Source organism: Staurois parvus, unplaced genomic scaffold, assembly GCF_062004578.1.
Source record: "Staurois parvus isolate SC_StPar_1 unplaced genomic scaffold, SC_StPar_1.0 ptg000118l, whole genome shotgun sequence".
Lineage (NCBI taxonomy): Eukaryota > Metazoa > Chordata > Amphibia > Anura > Ranidae > Staurois > Staurois parvus.
The window spans coordinates 6776915-6800022 of NW_028317914.1; the positions used below are offsets into that span (position 1 = coordinate 6776915).

General features: G+C 41.7%; 1 protein-coding gene across 2 annotated transcripts in view; it reads right to left on the reverse strand.

Annotated features, from left to right (window-relative positions):
• The window catches only part of PDIA6 (protein disulfide isomerase family A member 6), a 51423-nt gene that overhangs the window by 6264 nt on the left and 22051 nt on the right, over positions 1 to 23108 (reverse strand). The window contains exons 6-9 of one of the 2 annotated variants that reach the window (XM_089672045.1): positions 5495 to 5634; positions 1938 to 2052; positions 1369 to 1509; positions 1117 to 1201 (exon numbers count right to left, since the gene is read on the reverse strand). In XM_089672045.1, coding sequence (XP_089528171.1) covers positions 1117 to 1201; positions 1369 to 1509; positions 1938 to 2052; positions 5495 to 5634 — 481 coding nt within the window. Of the gene's footprint in view, positions 1 to 1116; positions 1202 to 1368; positions 1510 to 1937; positions 2053 to 5494; positions 5638 to 23108 lie in introns of both variants that reach the window. The other variant, XM_089672044.1, reaches the window with a different exon arrangement.

The window sequence follows — 23108 nt, forward strand, 5'->3', positions numbered from 1 at the left end:
ATTGTAGAAAGGGTGTTATTTGCTTAAAGGATAAGTTCACATTTGCAAAAAAAATAATAAATGCACATTTTTTTTTGCAGGCAAAAAAAAAAAAAAAAAAAAAGTGAATTTTTTTGTCTGTAGGAGCCTGGAAAGCATTGCACCAGCAATCAGCAGATCGCTGATGTCATGCAGGTCTCCTGCAGCCCTGTCAGAATATTTGCTTGCCAAAACGGGATGTATGGGCAAGCAGTTATACTGACAGGAAGAATGAATTAACTACCACATCAGTTCATTGAGGACTACAAGCTGATAGCCGCTAAGGCTGTCAAGATTTATAGGCTCTCATTCACAAATGACTGTGCATGAGTGACGCGGCCATGTGGGCGGAGCCCCACATGGGAAGGTGTTTTAAAAATTTGACAGCTAGTGAAGGGGGAGAAGATCCCCCGCTAGCTGTCAAAGCGGGGATTGGGGGGAGTGGGGGCTGGTCTGAACTTAACATGTTACACCCTGAATATGGTTGTAACATGTTACGAAAAGTGAACTAATCCTTTAAATATGGATAAAATCAAGAGTGCAGGAAGGTGAACTGAGAAAACCAAGACCTCTAGGTGGGTTATAATCTAGAATAGGTGGAGTATAGCTGATACATTAGTAGGGCCACAGACATAAAAGGAAAGACAGAAATGTTAATAGATTACAGACTACAGATTAATGACTTGGCCATGTAGTGGCCAAGTCATTTTCTGGCTTTATGTGTCTTAGATATTCCAACAGAGAGGTTTCCCTGCCATGGTTCCCCCCCTTTCTACATTCCAGTGCCTTATGTCTTTTTCTGTGCAATATGAAAAAAGTATTTGAACAGGTAAAGTTGGAACCCTTCATTACAACCACAGCTAGTGTGTGACTTCAGAACTGCATCACAGAAATCTCACCAATGAGGTCCTCAAGAGATATAAGAAATTGTCAGATGGATTAGGCTACCAGACAACTTTAAAAACTGTAAACAGTTATGGATGGCTCAACCCCTATTTCAGGTGAACTAGATTTTCTTTCAGTCACTGACTTCTTACTCTGTTTTATTAGGAGCCCTACGGAGCTATGAATAGAAGAGAGTGAATGTTATGGAGTTACCTGTGTCGAGGATATGAGGCAATACAGCGATGATACACAGCTGGTGGTCCTCACATGTCTTCTTTACAATGTCCTCATTCAGGATCTGAAAAACACCAAGTAAGCATTGCTGCTGATTGAGACACCCAAAACCAAAAAATAATGTGTAACATTTCTAACACTAAAAATGTCAAACTTTCAGTCAATACGTAAGCTATGGTAGTTAACTGGAGACAAAAACAAAAAAAAGCATATAAAAAATTACACACTTACCTCAAAGATCTCCGGTGGCGGGGCGTTCTCAGAGAATAAGTCAAGAGCTCGGGCAACAATATCGGCCTTTGTTCGTCCTCCATCATAGTCAATAGGTTCCTCGCCTTTATTGAAGATTTTTATTGTAGGGAAGCCTCGGATCTACAAGGGCAAAAAAGAAGTATCCGTTATCTGCATTGCTGAAAGATGCAGGGTAATTTTTGTGCACTTTTCACCGACTCTGGATCAAACAATAATTTTTTAATTTTGGGTAGAGTGGAGGAGTCTTCACAATATTCAGGTTTGTTTGCTTTACTGTTGTGTACCTGGTGGGGAGATACCCTAACATCCTGTGTGGTCTGCAGGACAGCAATTAGCTGAAATCTCTCCCACAAAGATGGATATCATTCACAGCAAAGTAAGTGATAGAACATCTGTCAGTTATGTGTCCCCTTGAGACAGACTTTTAAAATCTGAAATAGCGGACAGGTTTTTCATGCTAACTGGTAGCCCACAGATTATCGAACATGATCATAGATTAACAAATAGTTAACAATAAAACTAGATTGCTTATTTTGCGCAATACTTACTCCATATCGACTAGCAAGACCCTGGTGGACGGTGGCATCAACAGCACCCAGTTTAACTTTCCCTTTGGTTTGTTCAGCAACCTCCGTGGCAGCAGCTGCCCATTCTGGTTCCAAGCTGGAATGTAATTGAAAAGATAAGGTTTCTTTAAACATGGCAATGCATTTTTTAATTTAAAATATCTTATAAAGAATCCCACTATAATGACCACATGACAAACATCAATGTTGTTTCAGTAAAACAAGTAACCTTTGTGTGGGGAAAGCCACACTTAATTATCTGCCTCGACATGTCCCGGCCATCAGTGGTGGAAAGGCAGGTAACAGGTATCATGTCCTAGCCATCAGTGGTGTAGGATTGGGCAAAAACAATATGTCCTGACCTTCAGTGGTAGGAGCATGCTACAGGACATAGGTTCTGGCCAGATGTAAGGAGGCAGGCACTACCAACATGCCCTGGCCATCAGTGTGGGGGGGCACCGAAAACACGTCCTGGCCGTTGGTGGAGAGAGTGGGGACCAGCAACATGTTCTGGCCATCAGTGTAAAGGGTGGGGACAGGCAACATGTTCTGGCCATCAGTAGTCAGGGTGGGGATAGGCAACGTGTCCTGGTCATCACTGCTGGGGGCAGGCTCTGACATATTCTGGCCATCATTAGTGAGGGTGGGGACAGGCATCATGTCCTGGTCATCAGTGCTGGGGGCAGGCTCTGACATATTCTGGCCATCAGTAGTGAGGGTGGGGACAGGCAACATGTCCTGGTCTTCAGTGCTGGGAGCAGACTCTGACATATTCTGACCATCATTGCTGGGAGTATAATGTAAGAAGAGTTGAAATTGAAGCGCCACAGCACTGCTAAGAGGTCAGATACAACTTTATTCCATTAAAGGTCAGAGGTATAATTCAAGAAGTATCCAATGCATTTCGGGGGTCTAATTGCAACATTCATCAGGGCTTGAATGGCAACAAAGTGAACAAACCAGAAGTGAACTGGACCTACAATGGCATTTTTTCCAGTATGAATTGAAGGCACAGGCCTGATCAGCACCTTGTGTGGCAGAGATGTGAAGACAGTGCTGGGGGTAGGCTCTGACATGTTCTGGTCACCAGTGTTGGGGGCAGGCCTGAACCACTATTGCATGACCATTAATTGTGGCGGTGGACAAAAACAGCAAGTCACTGCATTTATTACAATGGCAAACTTGGTGCAGTGATTGCATTTGAGGGGATAGCACCAAACCTCGAAATGAAAAAAATAAGACCTATTCCTTATTCGGTTTACCAACCCTATACACCACTGTACACATCTGACTAAATTCAGCAAAAAAACAAACAAAAAAAATTCAAACAAAACAAAAGAAAAACATTGGGGTAAGGAGTCTAGGGAATGCTACAAGTCGTCCAAAAGGCTCCATAGTTTAGGAAGCATGAAGTTATCTCTGTAATCTCGTTTGGTTACATTTACTGTTGAAATGAAGCTCTGTATATGAAGTAGAAAATACTTTGCATCCAACAGCACATTCTAGTATTCCTTTTTAAATGGCACTGTGAGTGGAGCTTTTATGAAAAGTCATCATCACTCAGGTGTGCCTGGGCAGCACAGTGTCTACATACACATCTGTTATGTTCTGACTCTCAATAAGTTTAGCAGTGCACAGACAACACATTGACATGGTTTTAGTAAATGAGTTGAGAATATTCACTCAATTAATCATAGCTGTATTAACTTTGAACAAACATGCAGATAAAGTAAACTGTAATTTTAAATGGTAGTGACAAAACAAAACAAAAAAACTAACTCAGATTGAACTGGATGGACTGGTGTAATTTGATTGGATAACTGAAGTGACTCTTCATTCAATTAAGTGAATATTCTGGAGTTCTATAGTAAATCAGCCTCAATATTATGGGTGTTTAGTTTAATAATCAGAAACTGAGAACACGTTGTTAGGCATTTTAAGACATACAATCAACAAATCCACAAAAAAAACTACAGAAAAAGATTTTCGTCATCCTTCTGTAATGCACACTATAATTTTTTCCATAACAGGGCCATAGGCAGTATTCTACAGCTCACTGTTCTAGGTCAGCAATTCAGCCAATTTTACCTATAGGCCTTGAGCTACATTATACATTAACTGTAAAAACTAAAATGTGACAAGTGGCTTTAGATAACCAATTCCACACAGTTATAACACATATTTAGGGGCTATTGCACATGTCCGAGTATCGGCAGTTATGCACTTATAGCTGAGCACAGTGTATTTTGTAATGCATGTCGAAGGGCAAAATTGTGCTGCAGATCTGGCTCCATGGTGCCACAACAACAGACGTATTTAGTCTGCCACGTGCCCAAATATACAACTGCGTGCAAGAGCCCAAAAAGCGCTAAGTCTCAACATGCAAGACTGGCACCAGACTTTGAGAGGCTTTAGCTTAGATGGTAAAACTACTCCATTACACCCTGTCCAAAAGGGGATCTAAGGAGAATTAATCTCCAGCTTTGCAGGCAGGTTGAAACACCTAGCTCTCTTGGGGAAAATTCTGCTTGGGATCAAAGCCACTTGTCACATTCTTAAGCATTTGAGTGGCTTCTTCTGATGAAGATCAGAAATCAGATTTCTTGACCATTTTTCTACAAGATACCTTCTTATTAGGCTACTCTACTCGATGGCTTGTGTTCTGTTCCGTTTTGCAATTCAAGTCTAAAGCTAGCCATAGCTCGAATTTTGGCCAATTCCTGCTGAATCAGTTGAGATCTGTGGCCTTGTCAGCATCACTCAGTTTGACAAAGCATGATTTAAAAATCAATTGAGCTGGGTGGAAAGTTCTCATTTCAAAAAGCATCCCATCAGATGCAGTCGCTGTTCCGAGTATTTATGTAGCTTTGAGTGCAGCAGCTGTCTGAATATAATAGCTGGCACTGCATATTCCTCAGTCCACACTGTCATTGAGCACTGTGGGTTAGCCAAAGAGACAACACAGCAGAATATCTCCCTTTCAGGCTGCCCTAATTGACTGAACCTTTGAATTGAGCCCTCTGATAAGTAAGGAATCATTCCTGTGGTGACTCGTTCGACTTTCGAGCTATTGATCCCTGCAAACATTGGGCTTTTTACACTTGGGTTAAGTGCAACTGTAGATCTTGTGAAAAAAAAAATAAATAAAAAAAGACAGCTCCACTGTAGGACTACATAATATATCTGTATGCAATATTTCAAGCCCAAATTAAGACAAACTGAAAAACGGGGAAGAAATTTGTAAAATTGTTGTAATGGTTTCAACTGCCCAGTAAAGCATAGAGTGCTTGTTTCACCCAGCACCAGTTGCAAATCTGCGCATGCATGCAATTATTATTGCTCTCTGTGAGAGTGGCTCGGACCATATAGCAGTCTGACATGTCAGCAGTACACTGCACCAATCCACAACGCTGGATGAAGAGAGCTGATTAACAAGTTTTAAGTTCTGACCATTATATATATCTACAAAATAACTACATGATGTTTACAACATAAACACTATAGGTACTGAAGTTAAAAAAAACAAACAAACCACTTACTTTTTACAATGTCCACACCATGGAGCAAAGAACTCAACAAACCAAACATCATCACTGTTCAACACTTGTCGATCAAAGTTGTCATCCGTTAGTTCAATGACCTCTTTCTTTCCACCACTGCCACTACCACTGCTGTGCTTCTGCTGGAACAAAAAAAAAAAAAGGTAATAGAGGTGTTAATTTACTAGAGAACACTATAATAACAAAACTCAGCTGCCATAGCAGTAGAATTATGTTATATACACATACATCATCCACTTTATAAGGCAGGCCAGAAGAGAAGGATGCAGAATTGTTGCATTACAGTGGGCATTGTGCCAAAGTGACGTGACAAGATCTTAGCAAGTTGACAAGTGGAATGCAAAAGTCTTCCCTGTGTAGAAATAATTTAAACTATTCTAACTTTTATAGCACTGTAAAGAAGTAGTATATGCACCCAAACAAGCCTGCTATCTTAAATTAATTTCTGCTACAAGAGTAGATTATGGGAGGAAACTGGGCTAGCAGATCAGTGACCCCTTAGGAAGTTTACAGATTTAGAAGGGGTTCTAAAGACTTGCATAACGTACATACATTAAAATAAACTGGTTTTGTTACAATTCCAATTTTACATCTGAAGTACTGTACATACACGTATTTGGTTTACTTGGTTAAATACCTACAATTCAGTACAGCCAGTCTTATAGCCACTGTCACATTGATAATAAAGTGCAGCAAGCACAGAGCTAGTGCTGAGTCTTACTAGAGACCCTTTGCTCAAGCCCCTTTCCCCCTACAAGACTAAATAAAGCTCTCACCTCAACGACAACAACCTCCTCGATCCCCTACAGTCCGGCTTCCGTTCCCTACACTCCCCCAAAGCTGCCTTAGTCAAACTCTCCAAGGACCTTCTAACCGCCAAAGCTAATGGCCACTATTGAGTGCTCCTACTCCTCGACCTCTCTGCGGCCTTCGACACAGTCGACCACTCTCTCCTCCTCAACAAACTACACTCCCTCGGCCTCAGGACGAGAGCCAGGAGAGAGCAGAATCTCTAAGTATCACAACGCTCCTTCAGCGTTACCTATAATGCTACCACCTCCCCCTTACTCCTCCTCTCTGTTGGGGTCCCTCAAGGCTCCGTCCTTCGGGCCCCTTCTCCTCTCCATCTACACCTCCTCCCTTGGCCAGCTCATACACTCTCACGGCTTCAACTACCATCTCTATGCCGACGACACACAAATCTATCTCTCAACCCCTCGCCTCACCCCCTCAGTCTCCGCCCAAATCACAAACCTACTAAACGACATATCAGATTGGATGTCGCTCCACTTCCTTAAACTGAACCTCTCCAAAACTGAGCTCCTAGTCTTCCCCCCAGCCCACACACCACCCCCCATTGACTTCTCCATCACGTCCAACAATGCCACTATCAGGCCGCCCCGCAGGCCAGAGTACTTGGTGTCATTCTGGACCCCAACCTATCCTTCCAGCCCCAAGTCCAATCACTAACAAACTCATACAGACTCCACCTCTGCAACATCGCCAAAATCCGCACATTCCTAATCCCAGAAACCACTAAACAGCACATCCACTCCCTCAACATATCACGACTGGACTACTGCAACTCCCTCCTCACTGGCCTGCCTTGCCACAGGCTATCCCCGCTTCAGTCGATCCTGAATACGGCAGCCAGACTCATTCACCTTACCAACCGCTCTGTTTCCGCCACCCCCCTCTGCCAATCCCTCTACTGGCTTCCGATTGCACAGAGGATCAAATTCAAGATCCTAACACTGACATTCAAAGCTGTCCATCATACTGCCCCAAATTACATCACCGACCTAATATCCAAGTACCACCCAACACGCACACTCCGCTCCTCACAAGACCTCCTTCTCTCTAGTTCCCTGGTCTCCTCCTCCCATGCACGCTTCCAGGATTTCTCCAGGGTGTCACTCATCCTTTGGAACTCCCTACCCCATACCATCAGACTATCACCTACTCTCCTCTCCTTTAGGCGCACCCTGAAAACCCACCTCTTCAGGGAAGCCTACCCCACCCCCTGCTAATTGCCGACCTCCTCCACTCCTCCTACCACCCCATCCCCTACAGCTATCTCGCTATCTCCTCCTGTACCACTATCCCCTCCCTCCTAGATTGTAAGCTCGAAGGAGCAGGACCCTCTAACCCCTCGTGTATCACATTGTATTGTTATTGTACTGTCGCATGTTCTGTCTCCCTTTGTAATGTACAGCGCTGAGCGAACTGTTGGCGCTTTATAAATACTGTATAATAATAATAATAAATTGCTCATTTTTGTCTAAGCCAACAATAAACAGCATTTTTACTTAACCTGGCTCTCACTACCCCTGTAGCCTGTGCTCTCTGCTTTGCCCTGATGTTCCAGATGTGTGAGTGGATCTTGGCATCTTCAATTACTATGCAGGACTAATGGTCCTGCATTGCATGTGATGATGTCAGGGTGCAACTGACAGGCAGAGCATCAAAGAGAAGCGGCTTCAGGGGATGGTTCACATGGAGAGAAGGGAGCCTGCTTTTTAATGCCCTAGACAAAAAAAAAAAAAAAAAAATTATGGGTATTTAACCCTTTCCATGCTGGGAAGCCCCACTGTAAAGGTCGTTTTTTAAATGTTCCAGTTTTAAATGCATAATAATCTTTTTTATAAATTCAAAAAAATATATAAAAATTAACCCTATAAAAACGTTAAAATAATATTTAAAAAAATGGACCAAAGCTCTTTTTGTTTTCCCCAGAATATAAAAGTGATGACCAGTCCAACTCTTGCCATTTCACCAAATATATTTGTGCATTAAACTATTATCAGGAAAGTATGTTGCTGAACAATGGTACAAAATAAGCTGGGTATGCTTGGTTTATTAGGGAAATATGTCACAAAGAAGCACATATGCTCTTTTAACTATTTTTTAGACATCAGCTAGGTCTACATTCAACATAATGTAGCAATATAATCCATGAAACAAAAAGTTGTTCAAAAAGGGCAGTACAGAGCTGTCATTTCTATCACTATGGTTTTAACTGGAACTGGATTATCTACTGCTTGACTGATCAGTATCTACTGATTGGGTACAAGGTCAAAAACTTGGAATAAGACTGTACAGGTAACAAGTGGATGATGGGTCTAGTTGTATTAAAGATGATTTCAGAAAGGTCATCTGGTCCCAACATTGGATGCAGTCTAGCAGCTCCAATTATAACCTGTATTCCCTCAGAAACCAGAGGTATGTAGCGTATTCATGCATGAATCAGCTGTTTAAAAGTGCTGCAAATATGAAGAATCTTAGAAAATATCAGTGATATTAAATTCTGGCATTTCATTGGGCACATTTAAGAAGAACTAAATGTTAAATACTAAAATATTGTTAGGTTTGCCTGGTAGCAAAAGTAATGCTAATGTCTAATGCTTAGTGTGACATAAATGTAAGATTTGAGTAGCTGAGATGTGATCTGTAGAAATATGACATTGTAGATTTAGCTTCATTCCATGTTAATAATAAGATGGGTTCAGGATTCAGTCAGACATATGGTCACCATTTGGCACCTGAAAGGACAGAGCATCCTCTAGGCTGGAGGTGACACCTAGATGCCAATAAGACTTGTCACCTACATAGTCAGACTTTGTCGCCTTCTAGAAATCTAAGAAGAACTCTAGACATTCCGGCTTCAGAGGCATCGGGAGACCAAGAGAGGGCTCCGATGTGTCTAGGAGCTCTGACGTATATCAGCAGATCAAAGGAATATATTTAATCTCTCATAAGAGCTAAAATATTAGTTTCAGAGAGATGAAAATACTTCCTTCTGATTGGACACACTGCAGGCTACATCTGCATGTAAAACTGTATTTGTAGCCTATGTAGAATCCCAGAGAAACGAAGAAAACAGTTATATGGCGCCTGATTGCGACAGCTGAACAGTGATTGGTACTGTCGCGAACGGACTGATGCGCTGGTGAAATTCAATCCCTGACTTGGTGATTCAAACCGTTCCTGGTCCAAATCGACTATGGGCATTTCAGTACCCAGAATGTCCTGTGTGCTGGAACAGGAACACCCCCCAGAGTTGATTGGCCAAGGGCTAATGTCCAGCCTACATCCATATTCCCATAAATTGAGGACCTGAGATATGGACAGTGTGATTCGTACAGAGCCGGTTCTATTGACTGGCGAATCGCGGACTTTCTCTGACTTGCTCCAGTCGCAGGATAACGCTTGGTAAGTTTTATTTCTGTTTTTATTCACTTTTATTTTATAGTCAATAGCCAATTGTGTGACTTTTTGTATTTTCTGTATTATTTGTAACTCTTTATACTTTGTACATATTTTATGCACTGCCCACTTTCGGGATATTAAATCATAAAATGAATAAGTGACTTCTTGGTACTTAAGCTCGGGCTCATATCTCCGGAGAGATTTTATTGTATTGCAGTGTCTTTATATGCTCAGTCAAGTTCATTGCCTATCTGTATGCAATTGCACTGCATGTTGGCAGATTGCACGCAGGTTGTAAGGTAGCAGATCTGCTATATGGAGATCGGTGTGTGTGTGGTGGCCCAGCAGACCAGTCTGCGGACCCCAAGTCACGGCCGGACGGCACGTCTCGTTAGCTAGTCACTGTGGGCGTGTGCATGTGGGTTGGATCCCAGACACTTCGCTATTGTGAGCAAGAAGAATGTGTTCATTTGGAAATCATATCAAAGTGTTCTAGGAATGGCTTTGTTCCAATAAGAGAAGACCTGTCCAAAACGCAGATAGGTGGGGCTAACTGGAAATAGAAATTCCCATTTCAGATATGCAATAGTGAGCAACAAGAAGAGCTATAGAAGGAACCATCTCATCTTCACTAATCCAGAAGAGGAGACATGGCGCAGGTGACTAGCTATGACAAATCTGTAGCAAGAAGCTCTACAAAAGGACAAAATGCCAAAACTGCAAGAAAAAGGAGTACAATTTCCTTTAGTGTCTTAATTCAGGAAGTGTAAAGCCACTGTACACCAGGTTCTATTTCTGATTTAAGATATTTGGGAATAAAGCTTTTTCGAGATATCGAACTTAAAGGCTATGATCATGTGTCAAACAAGTTGCAGGCTCATAGTCAACAGTCATAGTCAGACAGTAGGTGAATTGACAGGGAAATGAGTAATGTTGGAGCAATGTGCAATGCTACATAAATCGGTATGCTTTATGCATGCATATACTGTTTTGGGAAGTCACTGTAGCAATTTCTTAAGGTTGGTTGCACCCTACGAGCCTGGAGTTTTGCAGATATCTTCAGTGGAAATTGTGCTCCTCTTCTTCAGTGGAAGCTTTTTCAGTGTAATCTTCAGAACGATATCCAGACAAGGCTTTGGAGCCCAACAACTTACTTTGTGTCAGGGCAATAAACAAAATCAGAATAGAAAATAGATACCGTTCTTATGCATAAGCAAGATGTGCTTGATGGCATTATGTTGGACGTCTAAATAAAGGATGTTTTGTTTTTATATCAGGATTAAACTTCCATTATATTCTCCCTCTTTAACCTGCTGCTGATCGGAATGTACCAGATTTTGAGAACTGAAGGTTGGAGCACATGAATACTCCTTACTGGAGTAGTCTTTCAAGTTATGGATGAGTTAAAGCTTGACCTATGTAACCCAGGTCATAGAACCAGGAGACAAATCTGGAAATAGGGTGGAAAAAGGAGACTATCACAACGCCACAGGGTCTTTGAACAATTTGTTAGTTAGGAAAGACTAAAGCCAAACGCTCTTCCTTGTGGTATCAAATTTACAAAACTCTTACCATATTTTTTATAATTTGATGTAATTTACTGTGATAAGTTCTTTTCAGCTGCGAATTGTGAAAGCACTGGTGTATTCACTACAATCAATGCTGCAGTGCTACATGCAAAAGTATAGGTTTTTGTTTTCCAGGTTTTCAAAGAGTCAATTTCAGCAGCATTATACACACAACTGCCTACACAAACCACATTGCTGGGTTTAGAGTTTTGCAGAAAAATAGTTACTCTAAGCCACTTGAGCTTGTCCAAGTGTAGCGGACTAGACTAAACCCACTGACAGAAATTCAAAGAACAGGATGCACTATAATTTTTAAGAATGAAAAGAATAAGATTTATGTTTTTAAAAGGGATCATTGAAATACAGTAAAAAGTATAATAAAGAGATACTAGCCAGATGGCTGTCATAAAAACATAGCATGCTAATGAAAGAAGATTCAAACATTATAGGTTCTCTCTTGATGAAAGGTGGAATCTTTAAGTGTTGTCTATTTCATAGAAAAGGAACGGCTACAGAACCAGCCACACTTCAAGGTGCTTCAAAGGAAGAAGATGAATTTCCAACTTAACGGGCCATCACTCATTTGAATGTTGACAGTTTCCCTTTTGCCCTCGTCGCCGACCACCCTTTTTCTTGCGATGCTGGCGCTTTGGCTGGTCTTGCTCATCATACTCCTGCTGTAGAACAATAGCCCCATCACAAAAAAATGAAGCACGTGAGAGACAAAAACTTGATCATCCTCCCAAACAAAAGTTGTACAAAAGGACCCCAGTTTAGGAGACATGGGGGCTTTTGTTCACCAATAAATTCAAATTAAAGATGATCCATCCTAGGATTTTAGATTAGCAGTTCATTAGTTAAATGGGTTCTTCAGTGTGCCTGTCTTTTATTAAATCTATATCGCCTCGACTGCACTTAGAATCTCTGGTGCAAACACACTACTAGCAGGACACTAGTTGCATAGTCCTGAGAAACATTAAAAGGGAAAAAAGGAAAACCATTTCTTTCTGATATTAACACTAATCTACTGCAAATAAACAGCTTGAAGTATCAAAGCAGACTTTCACCCTCTTCACCCACTTTCAATTGCAGGAGGCTTTAGGGAAATGCGTCATCAAGGGTCTGGCTGCAAAAAAACAGGACGTAAGAGCCCACTCTCAAAGTTCTCATTGGTCAGCATGGTCACATGGTCGTGATGACCACTAGGCGCTTACCACTGCAAGCATTATGATGTATTCTTACTACAGGGTCGTGTATTATTGTATGGACCGCTACACCAGCAGCACAGGGCATCGGTCACTATGTGCAGTGGGGTCCAGAGGGGTGACCCCAATATTTGGAGTTAACCTTTTCATTTTCAAAGGTTAACTTACCCTTTAAGGTCTTTTGAAAAAGACACTCCTGGAGAAAGAGCAATTTAAAAAATATGTAAACCCAAGATTTCATACTCCTGGTATGTGCCTGCTGTACCATGCACTTGTATAAATATAAAAAAAAAAAAAAAAAGTATCCTGTTCTCTTTGTACTGCTTCTTTCCCTGGTGTTCCTGCCAAACCCTCTGCTTGCCTATTAAAAAGGACCACACTAAGCAGGAGAACATACCATGGTCACTTTTCTAGCTGTGCTGGGAACTCAGCCTGCTCTCCTCCAATGGTCAGACTTGTCCTAACACACATCCTCCTTCCCACTCAGACATTCGCTGGGAAGTTCGGTGTACTGCTGCGGTTTCCCACAAGCACTTATGCAGCTGGGAACAGAGGATATGTTATCACTTAAAAAAGTATTTACAGTATGTTTTTATATGTATACACAAATGTTTTGCCCTTCATATCTATTTTACACTGCATGGGTTGTTTTACAAGGTGAGAGTTTACAAATCACGTTAACCTCTGCACATAAGGGAAGTTCTGGATGTGTTTCAGAATGCATAAAATATTACTATTAACAACAGTAAGACATAACATTTAAAATTATGTAACCAGGGAGCATCTAGTTGCCTTAGGGCAGTGGTCGGCAAGCCGCGGTTCGCGAGCCACATGCGGCTCTTTACACGCTTTAATGCGGCTCTTGTGTGCCGGGCGCCCGCTCCCCTCCCTCCTCTCGGGCGGCAGGGACTCTGCAGCGTGATCCAAAAAAAAAAAAAAAAAAAAAAAAAAACAGCCAGGGCAGCGCGCTCAAATGCAATGATTGGCCAGTCTCCCTGTCACTCACATCCTGATAGCCAGTGATTGGCTGTCAGGATGTGTGTAGGCAGGGCAGCGTGACGAACGTGAGAGGAGCTAGGCTCCTCTCACAGTCCGCCCTGAAGACAGGAACGGCGCGGGAACACGGCGAGAGGAACGTGCGGAGCAAAAGGTAAGTGAATTGACACAGGGGGGACTTGGCTTACTACTTGGGGGGGAAAATAGTACTGTGGGGGATGAAATACTATATGAGGGATGAATTACTATAGGGGGATGAATTACTATAAAAACTTATTGAAACTAAAAACAGTGTACCATTCTATGTATTTTCAGTTTTAAAAATGTGGCTCTCAAAATAAATTTCAATCGTGGTTTTGGCGAGATTTGGCTCAGTTGAAAAAAAAAAGGTTGCCCACCACTGCCTTAGGGGGTCAGGAAGGATTTTTTTCCCCCAGCTGGACTAAATGTTTTATTTTAGCTTTCCAGCGCACGTTTTGGTCTACAGTTCTGAGGGTTTTTAATTTTCATTGCCTTTTGTTGAACTCATTGGGCATGCATGGTTTTTTTTTTTTTTTTTTTCAACCGAATGATGAAAAAAATAAAACAGGCTGCAGCATTACAGCATCTGTAACATGGTGAGAGGCACATTAATAAATTCTATTTACAGATTTTGAAAGTGAAAGTGTTGAGCGAGTGGGAATAGACACTCTCTTGCAATGTCAATGGACGTGTGTTTTATTTCAAGTCAGCATTTCTAAAATATGTGGTGAGGCACATGTATACTTTACACATCATGCTATGAAAGCGGCTTTAAAAATGAACTCCAGTTCTGGTGACAAAAGAGAAAGGCATCCTCTTCAGATCTATATTCTTTACAAGGTTTTTGTAGCAAACTACTAGAGGATCTAACCTTCTTTTGTTCTATTGTGAAGCTGGTCATGCCAGTCTACTGGAAATATAGAAGAGTGATGGCAGAAAAAGGATCAAGTGATGAACCAAGTTTGCCCCATTGTTTATTTACATTTTTTTTTGTATTTTAAAAACTTTTTTTTTTTCCTGGAGTATCGATCTAGGTGTGTCCTAAGCATGTTTGAATCCACCTACTGTTGACTAACTCACCACCTCTGCTGGAAGTCTGTTCCAAGCATCAACAACACTTTTGGTAAAATAATACTTTCTAAGGTTAGCTTTGAACTTTCCTCCTTGCTAGAAAAGGGAATGCTAGTACCCGCTATCATAATCTTATTATTGGACCCAAGGCTTTGAATTAAAAAAAAAAAAAAAAAAAAAAATTGCAAACAGTTTTTGTTAGCAAAAGGTTAGATATTCCGTGGTACAGACCCATGTACACTACAAGAGATGCAAGTTCACCTTAATAAGTGCCTAAAAAGGGCCTATGAGCGAATCTGAAAAGCCAGTGTAAAATCATTAAAGAATATGTAAACCCAACATTTCATATTCCTGATATGTGCCTGCTGTACCATACATTTGTATAGAAAAGTATTCTGTTCTCTTTATATGGCTTCCTTTGTGGGAAATCCCTGGTGTTGCTGCCAGTCCCTCTGCTTTCCTACTACAAACTGACTACGCTAGCCATGAGAGCACACTGTGGTCAGTTCTCTAGCTGTGCTGAGAACTCCGCCTGCTCTCCTCCAATGATCAAGCTTGTGAAGACCCCTCCTCCTCCACCTTGCACAGCCATTGACTGGGAACCGTTTCGATTCCCAAGCACTTAGGCAGCTGGCAACAAAGGGAATGTGATCACTTGTAATAAATATAATAAACAAAATGTTTGGTCTTTCATTTCTATTTTAAGCTGAATGAGTTGTTTTACAAGGTGAGGATTCACATATACATATAAGTGTAGGTTGATATTAGAAGGATTATATACGATTATTGCCAAAAGTATTGGGACACCCGTCCAAATCACTGGATTCAGGTGTACCAATCACCTCCATGGCCACAGGTGTATAAAAATCAAGCCCCTAGGCATGCAGACTGCTTCTACAAACATTTGTGAAAAAATGGGTCGCTCTTAGGAGCTCAGTGAATTCAGGCGTAGTACCATGATAGGTTGCTACCTGTGCAATAAGTCCATCCGTGAAATTTCCTTGCTTCTAAATATTCCACAGTCAACTGTTAGTGGTATTATAACAAAGTAGAAGCAACTGGGAACAACAGCAACTCAGCCACAAAGTGGTAGGCCATGTAAAATGACAGTCAGTGCATGCTGAAGCGCAGTGTGTAGAAGTCATCAGTTGTGTGTAGAGTCCATAGCTAAAGACCTCCAAAACTTCATGTGGCTGTCATATTAGCACAACAGTGTGTAGAGAGCTTCATAGAATGGGTTTCCATGGCCAAGCAGCTACATCCAAGCCTTACATCACCAACTGCAATACAAAGCATCAGATGCAGTGATGTAAAGCAAGCCACCACTGGACTCTAGAGCAGTGGAAACTTGTTCTCTGGAGTGACCAATCACACTTTTGTCTGGCAATCCAATGGACAGGTCTCTGTTTGGCGATTACCTAATGGAACTTGCCTGATTGCATTGTACCAAGTGTAAAGTTGGTGGAGGGGGCATAATGGTTAGGAGGTTGTTTTTCAGGGGTTGGGCTTGGCCCCTTAGTTCCAGTTCAGGCATCAGCATATTGGACAATACAATACATTTTGGACAATTTCATGCTCCCAACTTTGTGGGAACTTTTTGGGGAGGGCCCCCTTCCTGTTCCAACATGACTGCGCACCAGTGGACAATCCAAAGTCCATAACCTCAACCTGATAGAACACCTTTGGGATGAATTAGAGTGGAGACTGCAAGCCAGGCCTTCTTATCCAACATCAGTGCCTGACCTCACAAATGCATGTCTGGAAGAATGGTCAAAAATTCCCATAGACACACTCCTAAACCTTGTGGACAGCCTTCCCAGAAGAGTTGAAGCTGTTATAGAGGCAGAAGGGTGGGCCAACTCAATATTGAACCCTAGGGCCTAAGACTGGGATGTCGTCAAAGTTCATGTGTGTGTAAAGGCAGGCGTCCCAATACTTTTGGCAATATAGTGTATATTATTATTACTACGAGTTTATATAGCGCCAAAGGGTTTGCTCAGTGTATATTCCTCCTTATCGTTTTATTTACTTTTTTGGTCCACTTAGGTCTCAGATTACACTCAGCTGTCCTCTCTGAGCTGTGCAGTGTGTCATCAGATCCTCATTCCCTGCCTTCTGAAGCTCTGAATAGGTGTGTAAACTGTAGACTTTAACCTCCCTAGTGGTCTGATGTCCATATTTCTGTGCTCAAAGCGGTACATTTTTTTGCATGGAAATATTTTTTTTTTTAATTGTAGGCCTGTAATTTTTAGGAATAACTCACTGAAATCTGTCCGAACAAGAGTCTAGTAATGAGTAGATGGGTATGTTACAATTTGAAACACGAATACATTAATTATAGTTTAATAATCATAAAAAATAATAAATTTAATTCAATAATATAATCAAACCAAAAACACTAAAATTTGAAATATAGTGCCAAGTTCGCACATCACTGAGCAAAGTCGCAAAATCGTTTTCAGTGTCTGATGACGAATTTCCCCACCAATCATTATCACTCAGTTCTGCAAGTGGTTCTGATTTACTAATCGCTGTTCTCTAGCTGGTCTAAAGCCGCTTTTGACCTAAAGGGACACTTTTTGGATGCCATGGACGTGTCTGTTTCCAGGCAGAAAGAACAGTAAAAATGCAGGCAGGGCACAGGACAAAATGTATGTGAAATGATTTGATACAGTAATGTTTTACTATGTGATTTTAGTGTATTTAGTGAATGTCACTTTTTGTCATTTTCATATTTCCCGCCGCTCCGTCTCCCGTACGTCCCAACGCTCGCAGGAGACGGAACCCAGATGACAGATGCCGACAGCCGCCGGAGGACATTGCTGGGGACACTGCAGGAGGGACATCGCGGGAGCGCAGGACAAGGTAAGGGAAGAACAGATCCCGGAGCAACGCCGCATGGTAAACCCAAGTGTAGCTCGGGTTACTGCTTGTGGTACTGAAACTTTACCCCAAGCTAAACTCGGGAATACCGCCAGGGAAGCTACATAGCTGTAAAGAAGAGATGTACTACTTATGTGGGAGGATTTGTTTCATCTGTGTAGTACTTGAGGCCAGTCACTTCAGTGGGTATATGGTAAGGTTTTACACCACTTTAAATAAGTGTACTGTAAAATAAGTGCAATAAAAAACCTGTTGATCCTGCTAGAAAGCTTGTCAGCTAGAACAGTCAAACAACACATGAAGTTGTATCTATTATATTTTTCCTAGCTATCTTTGTGGAATAGTGGAAGTGTATTTTTGCCCTCTACCTATCTTTTAAAACTTGTAGACATGAAAAATTATGTTTTAACATCCTACATCAATACAGTAGGTTTGTGAAGATTTATCTAGGTCATAGTATAGCTAGTAGTGTAATTCAACTAGTATTAGTAGTCATATTTAATGGACTTGTCAAGTATGGCTAGTAGTAGTTCGTCCCAGTCAACTAGACTTGTTCTGTAACACTGAAGAGATTTGTAGCTTTTCCAGGCAATTCCTTCACTTTTAGCGAGTGTCTGGAATATACCCCAGTATTAACATTCACAGAGGTAGCAGTAGGTGTCATCTTAATCCCATCACCATGGAACATGTGGATGCTGATTGTCCAAGAACAGAATTGGAGGTGTGAAAGATGTGTAACCACCCTTTTCTAGTTAGATAATCCCATCCTTGGTGTCAGCAAGTCTGCATACAAGTTAATTCTTCACTTTAAAGTATTACTTAATGCAAAACCCTGCATTCATCTATCTAGTTGCCCACAGTACCAGCAGAGGTGTGAACTTTTTTTAAAAAATCTACTTGTTCAGGGACCCAATCTACTTGTCCCTTATGACAATCTGCTTGTTCTGATAAAATTTTTTAATTTTTATTAAGCAAAACCATATTTAAATCAGAGGTGATTTTAGGAATGTCTGAGGCTTTTAAAAACAAAAGGGGCTTTATTGCGACTTAACAGTGTAATATTTTTAACTATTTATCTCCTCCTCCCTTCCCTGCAGCACCGCACCCGGGGACTAGCAGGTAGGAGAGAGACCTTGCAGTGTAATGAGCACCGATTGACTGCTCGTCAGGAAAGGGGGGGGGTTAATTGGGGTCAGGGCTTATACTTTACCCCTTTCACTGCCAGAGTTGTTTGCGTTTTCGCTGCCAGAGCCATTTCTGCACACGTTTAAAAAAATCATTTTAGGCCTGAAGATTACATAAAACCCCCTAACATGATATAGTTGCTGAAAGCAGAGACCCTAGAGAACAAAATAGCGCTAGTTCCTTTTTTTTTTATGTTGCATGATTTTACCGCAACATTTTTGTAAAAAATACAAATAAGTTTATTTAGGGCACAAAAAAAAAAAAGCAATAAATTAGCCTATTTTTATGTAAAATATAAGAGATGAGGTTGCACTGAGTAAATAGATATGCAACTTGTCAAACCTTAAATTTGTGCATGCTCATGAAAAGGCGACAAACTTCAGTACACTATATTTTCTATAAGTAGACACTTTTAAAGCTTCTTATAGGTCACCAGTATAGTGTATGGAGGAGGTCTGGTGCTAGAATTATTGCTCTCATTCTGGCGTGCGTGGTGATATGTGACATGAGTATCACAATCGATGGTTTCATGCGTAGACACCCCAGCGTGTGCTTTTACGTTTGTACGTGCGTATATGTAGGGGCCTCAATTTTTTTCGGGGGGGGGGGGAATGTCATGTGCTTGGGTGTAACTTTTATTTCTTTACAATAAAAAAAAAAAAAAAAAAAAAAAAAAAAAAAAAAAACGCACACTTTTTTCTTTCCATCACATAGAAGACAAAGTCCCCTATGTGATGATTTTTGGTGACAGGTTCTCTTTGAGACATCCAAGGTCTAAAAGACCCTGCATATCTCCCCTCTGCTCCACTGAATGTAATGTGGTGCACATTACACCATATTATGTTCTTTCCCAGGGATTGTATTGCAATCTCTCATCGGGGACCCGGAAGTGACATCGTAACGTCACTTCCGAATCAGCACAAGAAGGGGAGGGGAGCAGACTTGTCAGCTCTTCTCCCTCCCCTCTAGCCGACGGCGATCCGGGCCCGCAGATGGGCAAGTGGAGCCCGGGAAACCTCACGGCGGGGCAAGGCAGAGCGGATCAGAGAGGCTGGCACTGTGTGAAAGCAATCGGCAGCAGCACTGCCGCTGATTGCTTCACCCGACAGGTGAGCCCGCTGCTTGACTGCAGCAGGGCTAAAACGGAGAAAAAAAACAAAACCAAATCAAAAACTACCTGCCCGGTGCCCAGAACTACATGTCCAGGCGATAGGAATTCCACATCCCTGAGTACACAGAAATGCAATTATTTTAGTAAGTATAAAACTGCTAAATACCTTTTCTCATCAGCAGTTAGTGCAGTCTTGTGACTTCTATCAGTGTTCAGCAGAGCACGGTTTAAACCTTGCAAGAGTAGTTTTCTTTCTGCTCTAGGAGGATACAGAACCCCTGCTCTGTCTGGACAGTGCTGAGCACATGCACTCTCCCCTCCCCCCATAAAAGGAAAAAACCCAAAACACACAACACCTCTCTAGCAATACACACCAAACTGAGCATGTGCAGAGAGTTTCTACATAATGTCTTTGCAGGAGATAAGAGGGGGACACTGGAAGAAGGGGAGGATCAGAGAAGTCAGGATCAAACAGCCTTTTTACACATTGCAGAGGATTAACCCCTTAGGTTCCACAGTGAGTATATCAAGCACGCTTTACTGCATATACAGACTGATTTTACTGTTGTGGGTTTACTAACACTTTAATCAGCTTAGGGTGTGGACTGTCAAATTACTAAGGTAGAGAGGTTAGAACAGCATTATATGTAGAAGAAAGATGTATTGAAGGTCCCCAACTCTGTTTAGAGATGGTTGTTCTAGTTTGACGTACTGTAGCTGGGATCGTTTGCAAGTGCAGCTGAATAGGACTAGCTATTACTCACTATACCATGTCCTGGATAAATTAAAAAAAACTTTTACAGACTTGAAGCTGAAGTTTGCATGAATACATTCCTGCCATGTCAATATATCCAGGAGTAGTATAAATGTAAAAAGTGTACATTTCCTTAATCTTCTCTTTCCCAGCGATCGCTCTGTTGAGCATGGCATTCTATAACAAGAAGCATCTGTGTAAAGTTTACTACAAGCAGTAAAGAGGGTGAGAGGCAGCAAGGTGAACAAGCTGTGTGATCATGATGGATTTTACACAGGATAGTCAAGAACTGAAAGGCAGCCGTAGCAAGAAAGGGTTGAGCTGGGAGTAATGTGAACATATTGCCAACATAAAGGCTACTGCACAGGTACCAAGATCTATGTAATTGTGCCTCTGGCTAGCATCTCAGTCAGAAGCATATGCAGACTCTGGATGATGCCAAATCTCCATATTCCCAGGGCAGTTCCTCAGAAAGCATTATAGCCATTAATCAATCAAGACGGCCAGGCAACTAGCACTTTCCAAAACAGAAATCAGCAATGGCAGCTTACGTAATTACGCCTGTACAGGTTTCCCAGAAGGTAAAATAAACCAGGCCAAGTTCACGTGATTGTATACTTATAACATAATGGTACTATATATAAATATACTACATACACACAATCTGTATATTCTGCCTGCTGTATTTACTTTCATTTATCCCCAATGAGCCTACTTTAGGGATTTATTTTTTTGTAAAGGGTGGAAAAGCAGTTTATAGGGAAGATGTAGAGTGTCTATATTCTTCAATCCTAAACTAAAGCACAACAAAAGTTCTTTAATACAGAATACAAACATTACATAGGATCCAATGTTCAACTGTCTTGTGGACATAACCCTGAAGGATTCCTCAGGGACTACGCTCCATAGAATCAGGACCTGTATAGCATCCTGTAGCTAACTTCATGCGTTGCACCAAGTGCCAAGGTGGGGGCCCTGATCCAGATGCACAACCTCTATTTTTGCATGAGAACACAATGAGAGGTTGATTGAAAAATCCAAAAGATAAAATGAACTAGTTAAAAGAAGTATGGCCTCCCCCCCCCCCATTTATACTTACCTAGGTGGATGAAGCGTCGATCTGATGCTGCATCTGTCCTACACTGGTTCTAAGGGTGAGAACTCAGCAATCACATGCTCGCTGATTTCTCACAGCCACTCTGAGCAGAGAGTGGGACTGTCAGTGACCGCTCTCTGCTCAGGCCCCCCATTCGTGCTCACTGGAGCGCTGGGCTGTGAAGGAGGAGGGAGCGGCTGGCTCAGGCTCTCAGTGCTTTGCTGAGAGGCTGAACCAGGTGCCACTCCAGACTCTGGGTTGGATCCCAACTTTGAAATCGGGATATTTCCCCAGCCTGGTCCAGCTGAGTGACATCAGTCCGCTGGCAGCTGAAAATGGGTTATAGGAATGCAGAATGAACTGCACTCCTGTGATCCACAGGAGAAGTACAGCAAAAAAAAAAAGAAAAAAAAAACTTTTTGCTGTACTCTTTAAAGTTTAGCTACAGGCAAAACTTTATTTTTTTAGTTTCATTGCCCCCCATTAAGGAGATTTACCCCATTTGTCTTGTTTACCATCATCATTGAAACCAAAAGAAAATCCCCAAATTTTGGGTTCTCACCAGAAAAGTAATAAAAAGGGGAAATCTTCCAATAGGGACACTAGTTCTGGTGACCTGGGGGTCCAAGGAATTCCCTTAATTTTCAGTGATTTCCTCTTACTTCCCATTTGGCTATGGGACAGGAAGTTAAAGGGAAATCTCTGCAATGGGAGACATATCTGACAGGGGTTATAACCCACCCTCTTTCTATCCAGAAATGGAAAAAAAAAAAAAAAAAAATTTGCCTATAGTTCTACTTTAAGCTAAGTGATTTCCCCATAAGGGAGAAGAGGTCCATTGCCTATCCTACCACATGTATACACCAATTTCTCTAAGGGCTTCTGCCTTGTTTCTCTAGAACCGGCTCATAAATGTTATATAGGGAAAGAGCTCTTGAAAGATTTAGTTCTGGCGTGTGCTTATGGCAATAGAAACTGAACAAGAACAAAGTAAAAGAAAAATAAATAGCACAACGACACGCTCTAGAGGGGTTAAAATTGGTTAATTTGTAAACTTCTGCACCAGTACTTAGGAGGTGATAACTTATCTAAGCAGAAATAAATGTGTTCTGAAGATCAGAAACCAAAGTGTTATTATTATTATACAGTATTTATAAAGCGCCAATAGTTCGCTCAGCGCTGTACATTATAAAGGGGGACAGAACATGTGACAGAACAATACCAATACAATGCAAAAAATGAGGGGATCGAGGGCCCTGCTCTTTCAAGCTTACAATCTAGGAGGGAGGGGATGGTGGCACAGGAGGAGATAGCTGTGGGGGATGGAGTGGTAGGAAGAGTGGAGAAGGTCGGCAAGTTAGCAGGGGGCGGGGTAGGCTTCCCTGAAGAGATGGGTTTTCAGGGTGCGCCTAAAGGAGAGGAGAGTAGGTGATAATCTGATGGGTTGGGGCAGGGAGTTCCAGAGGATGGGTGACACCCTGGAGAAGTCCTGGA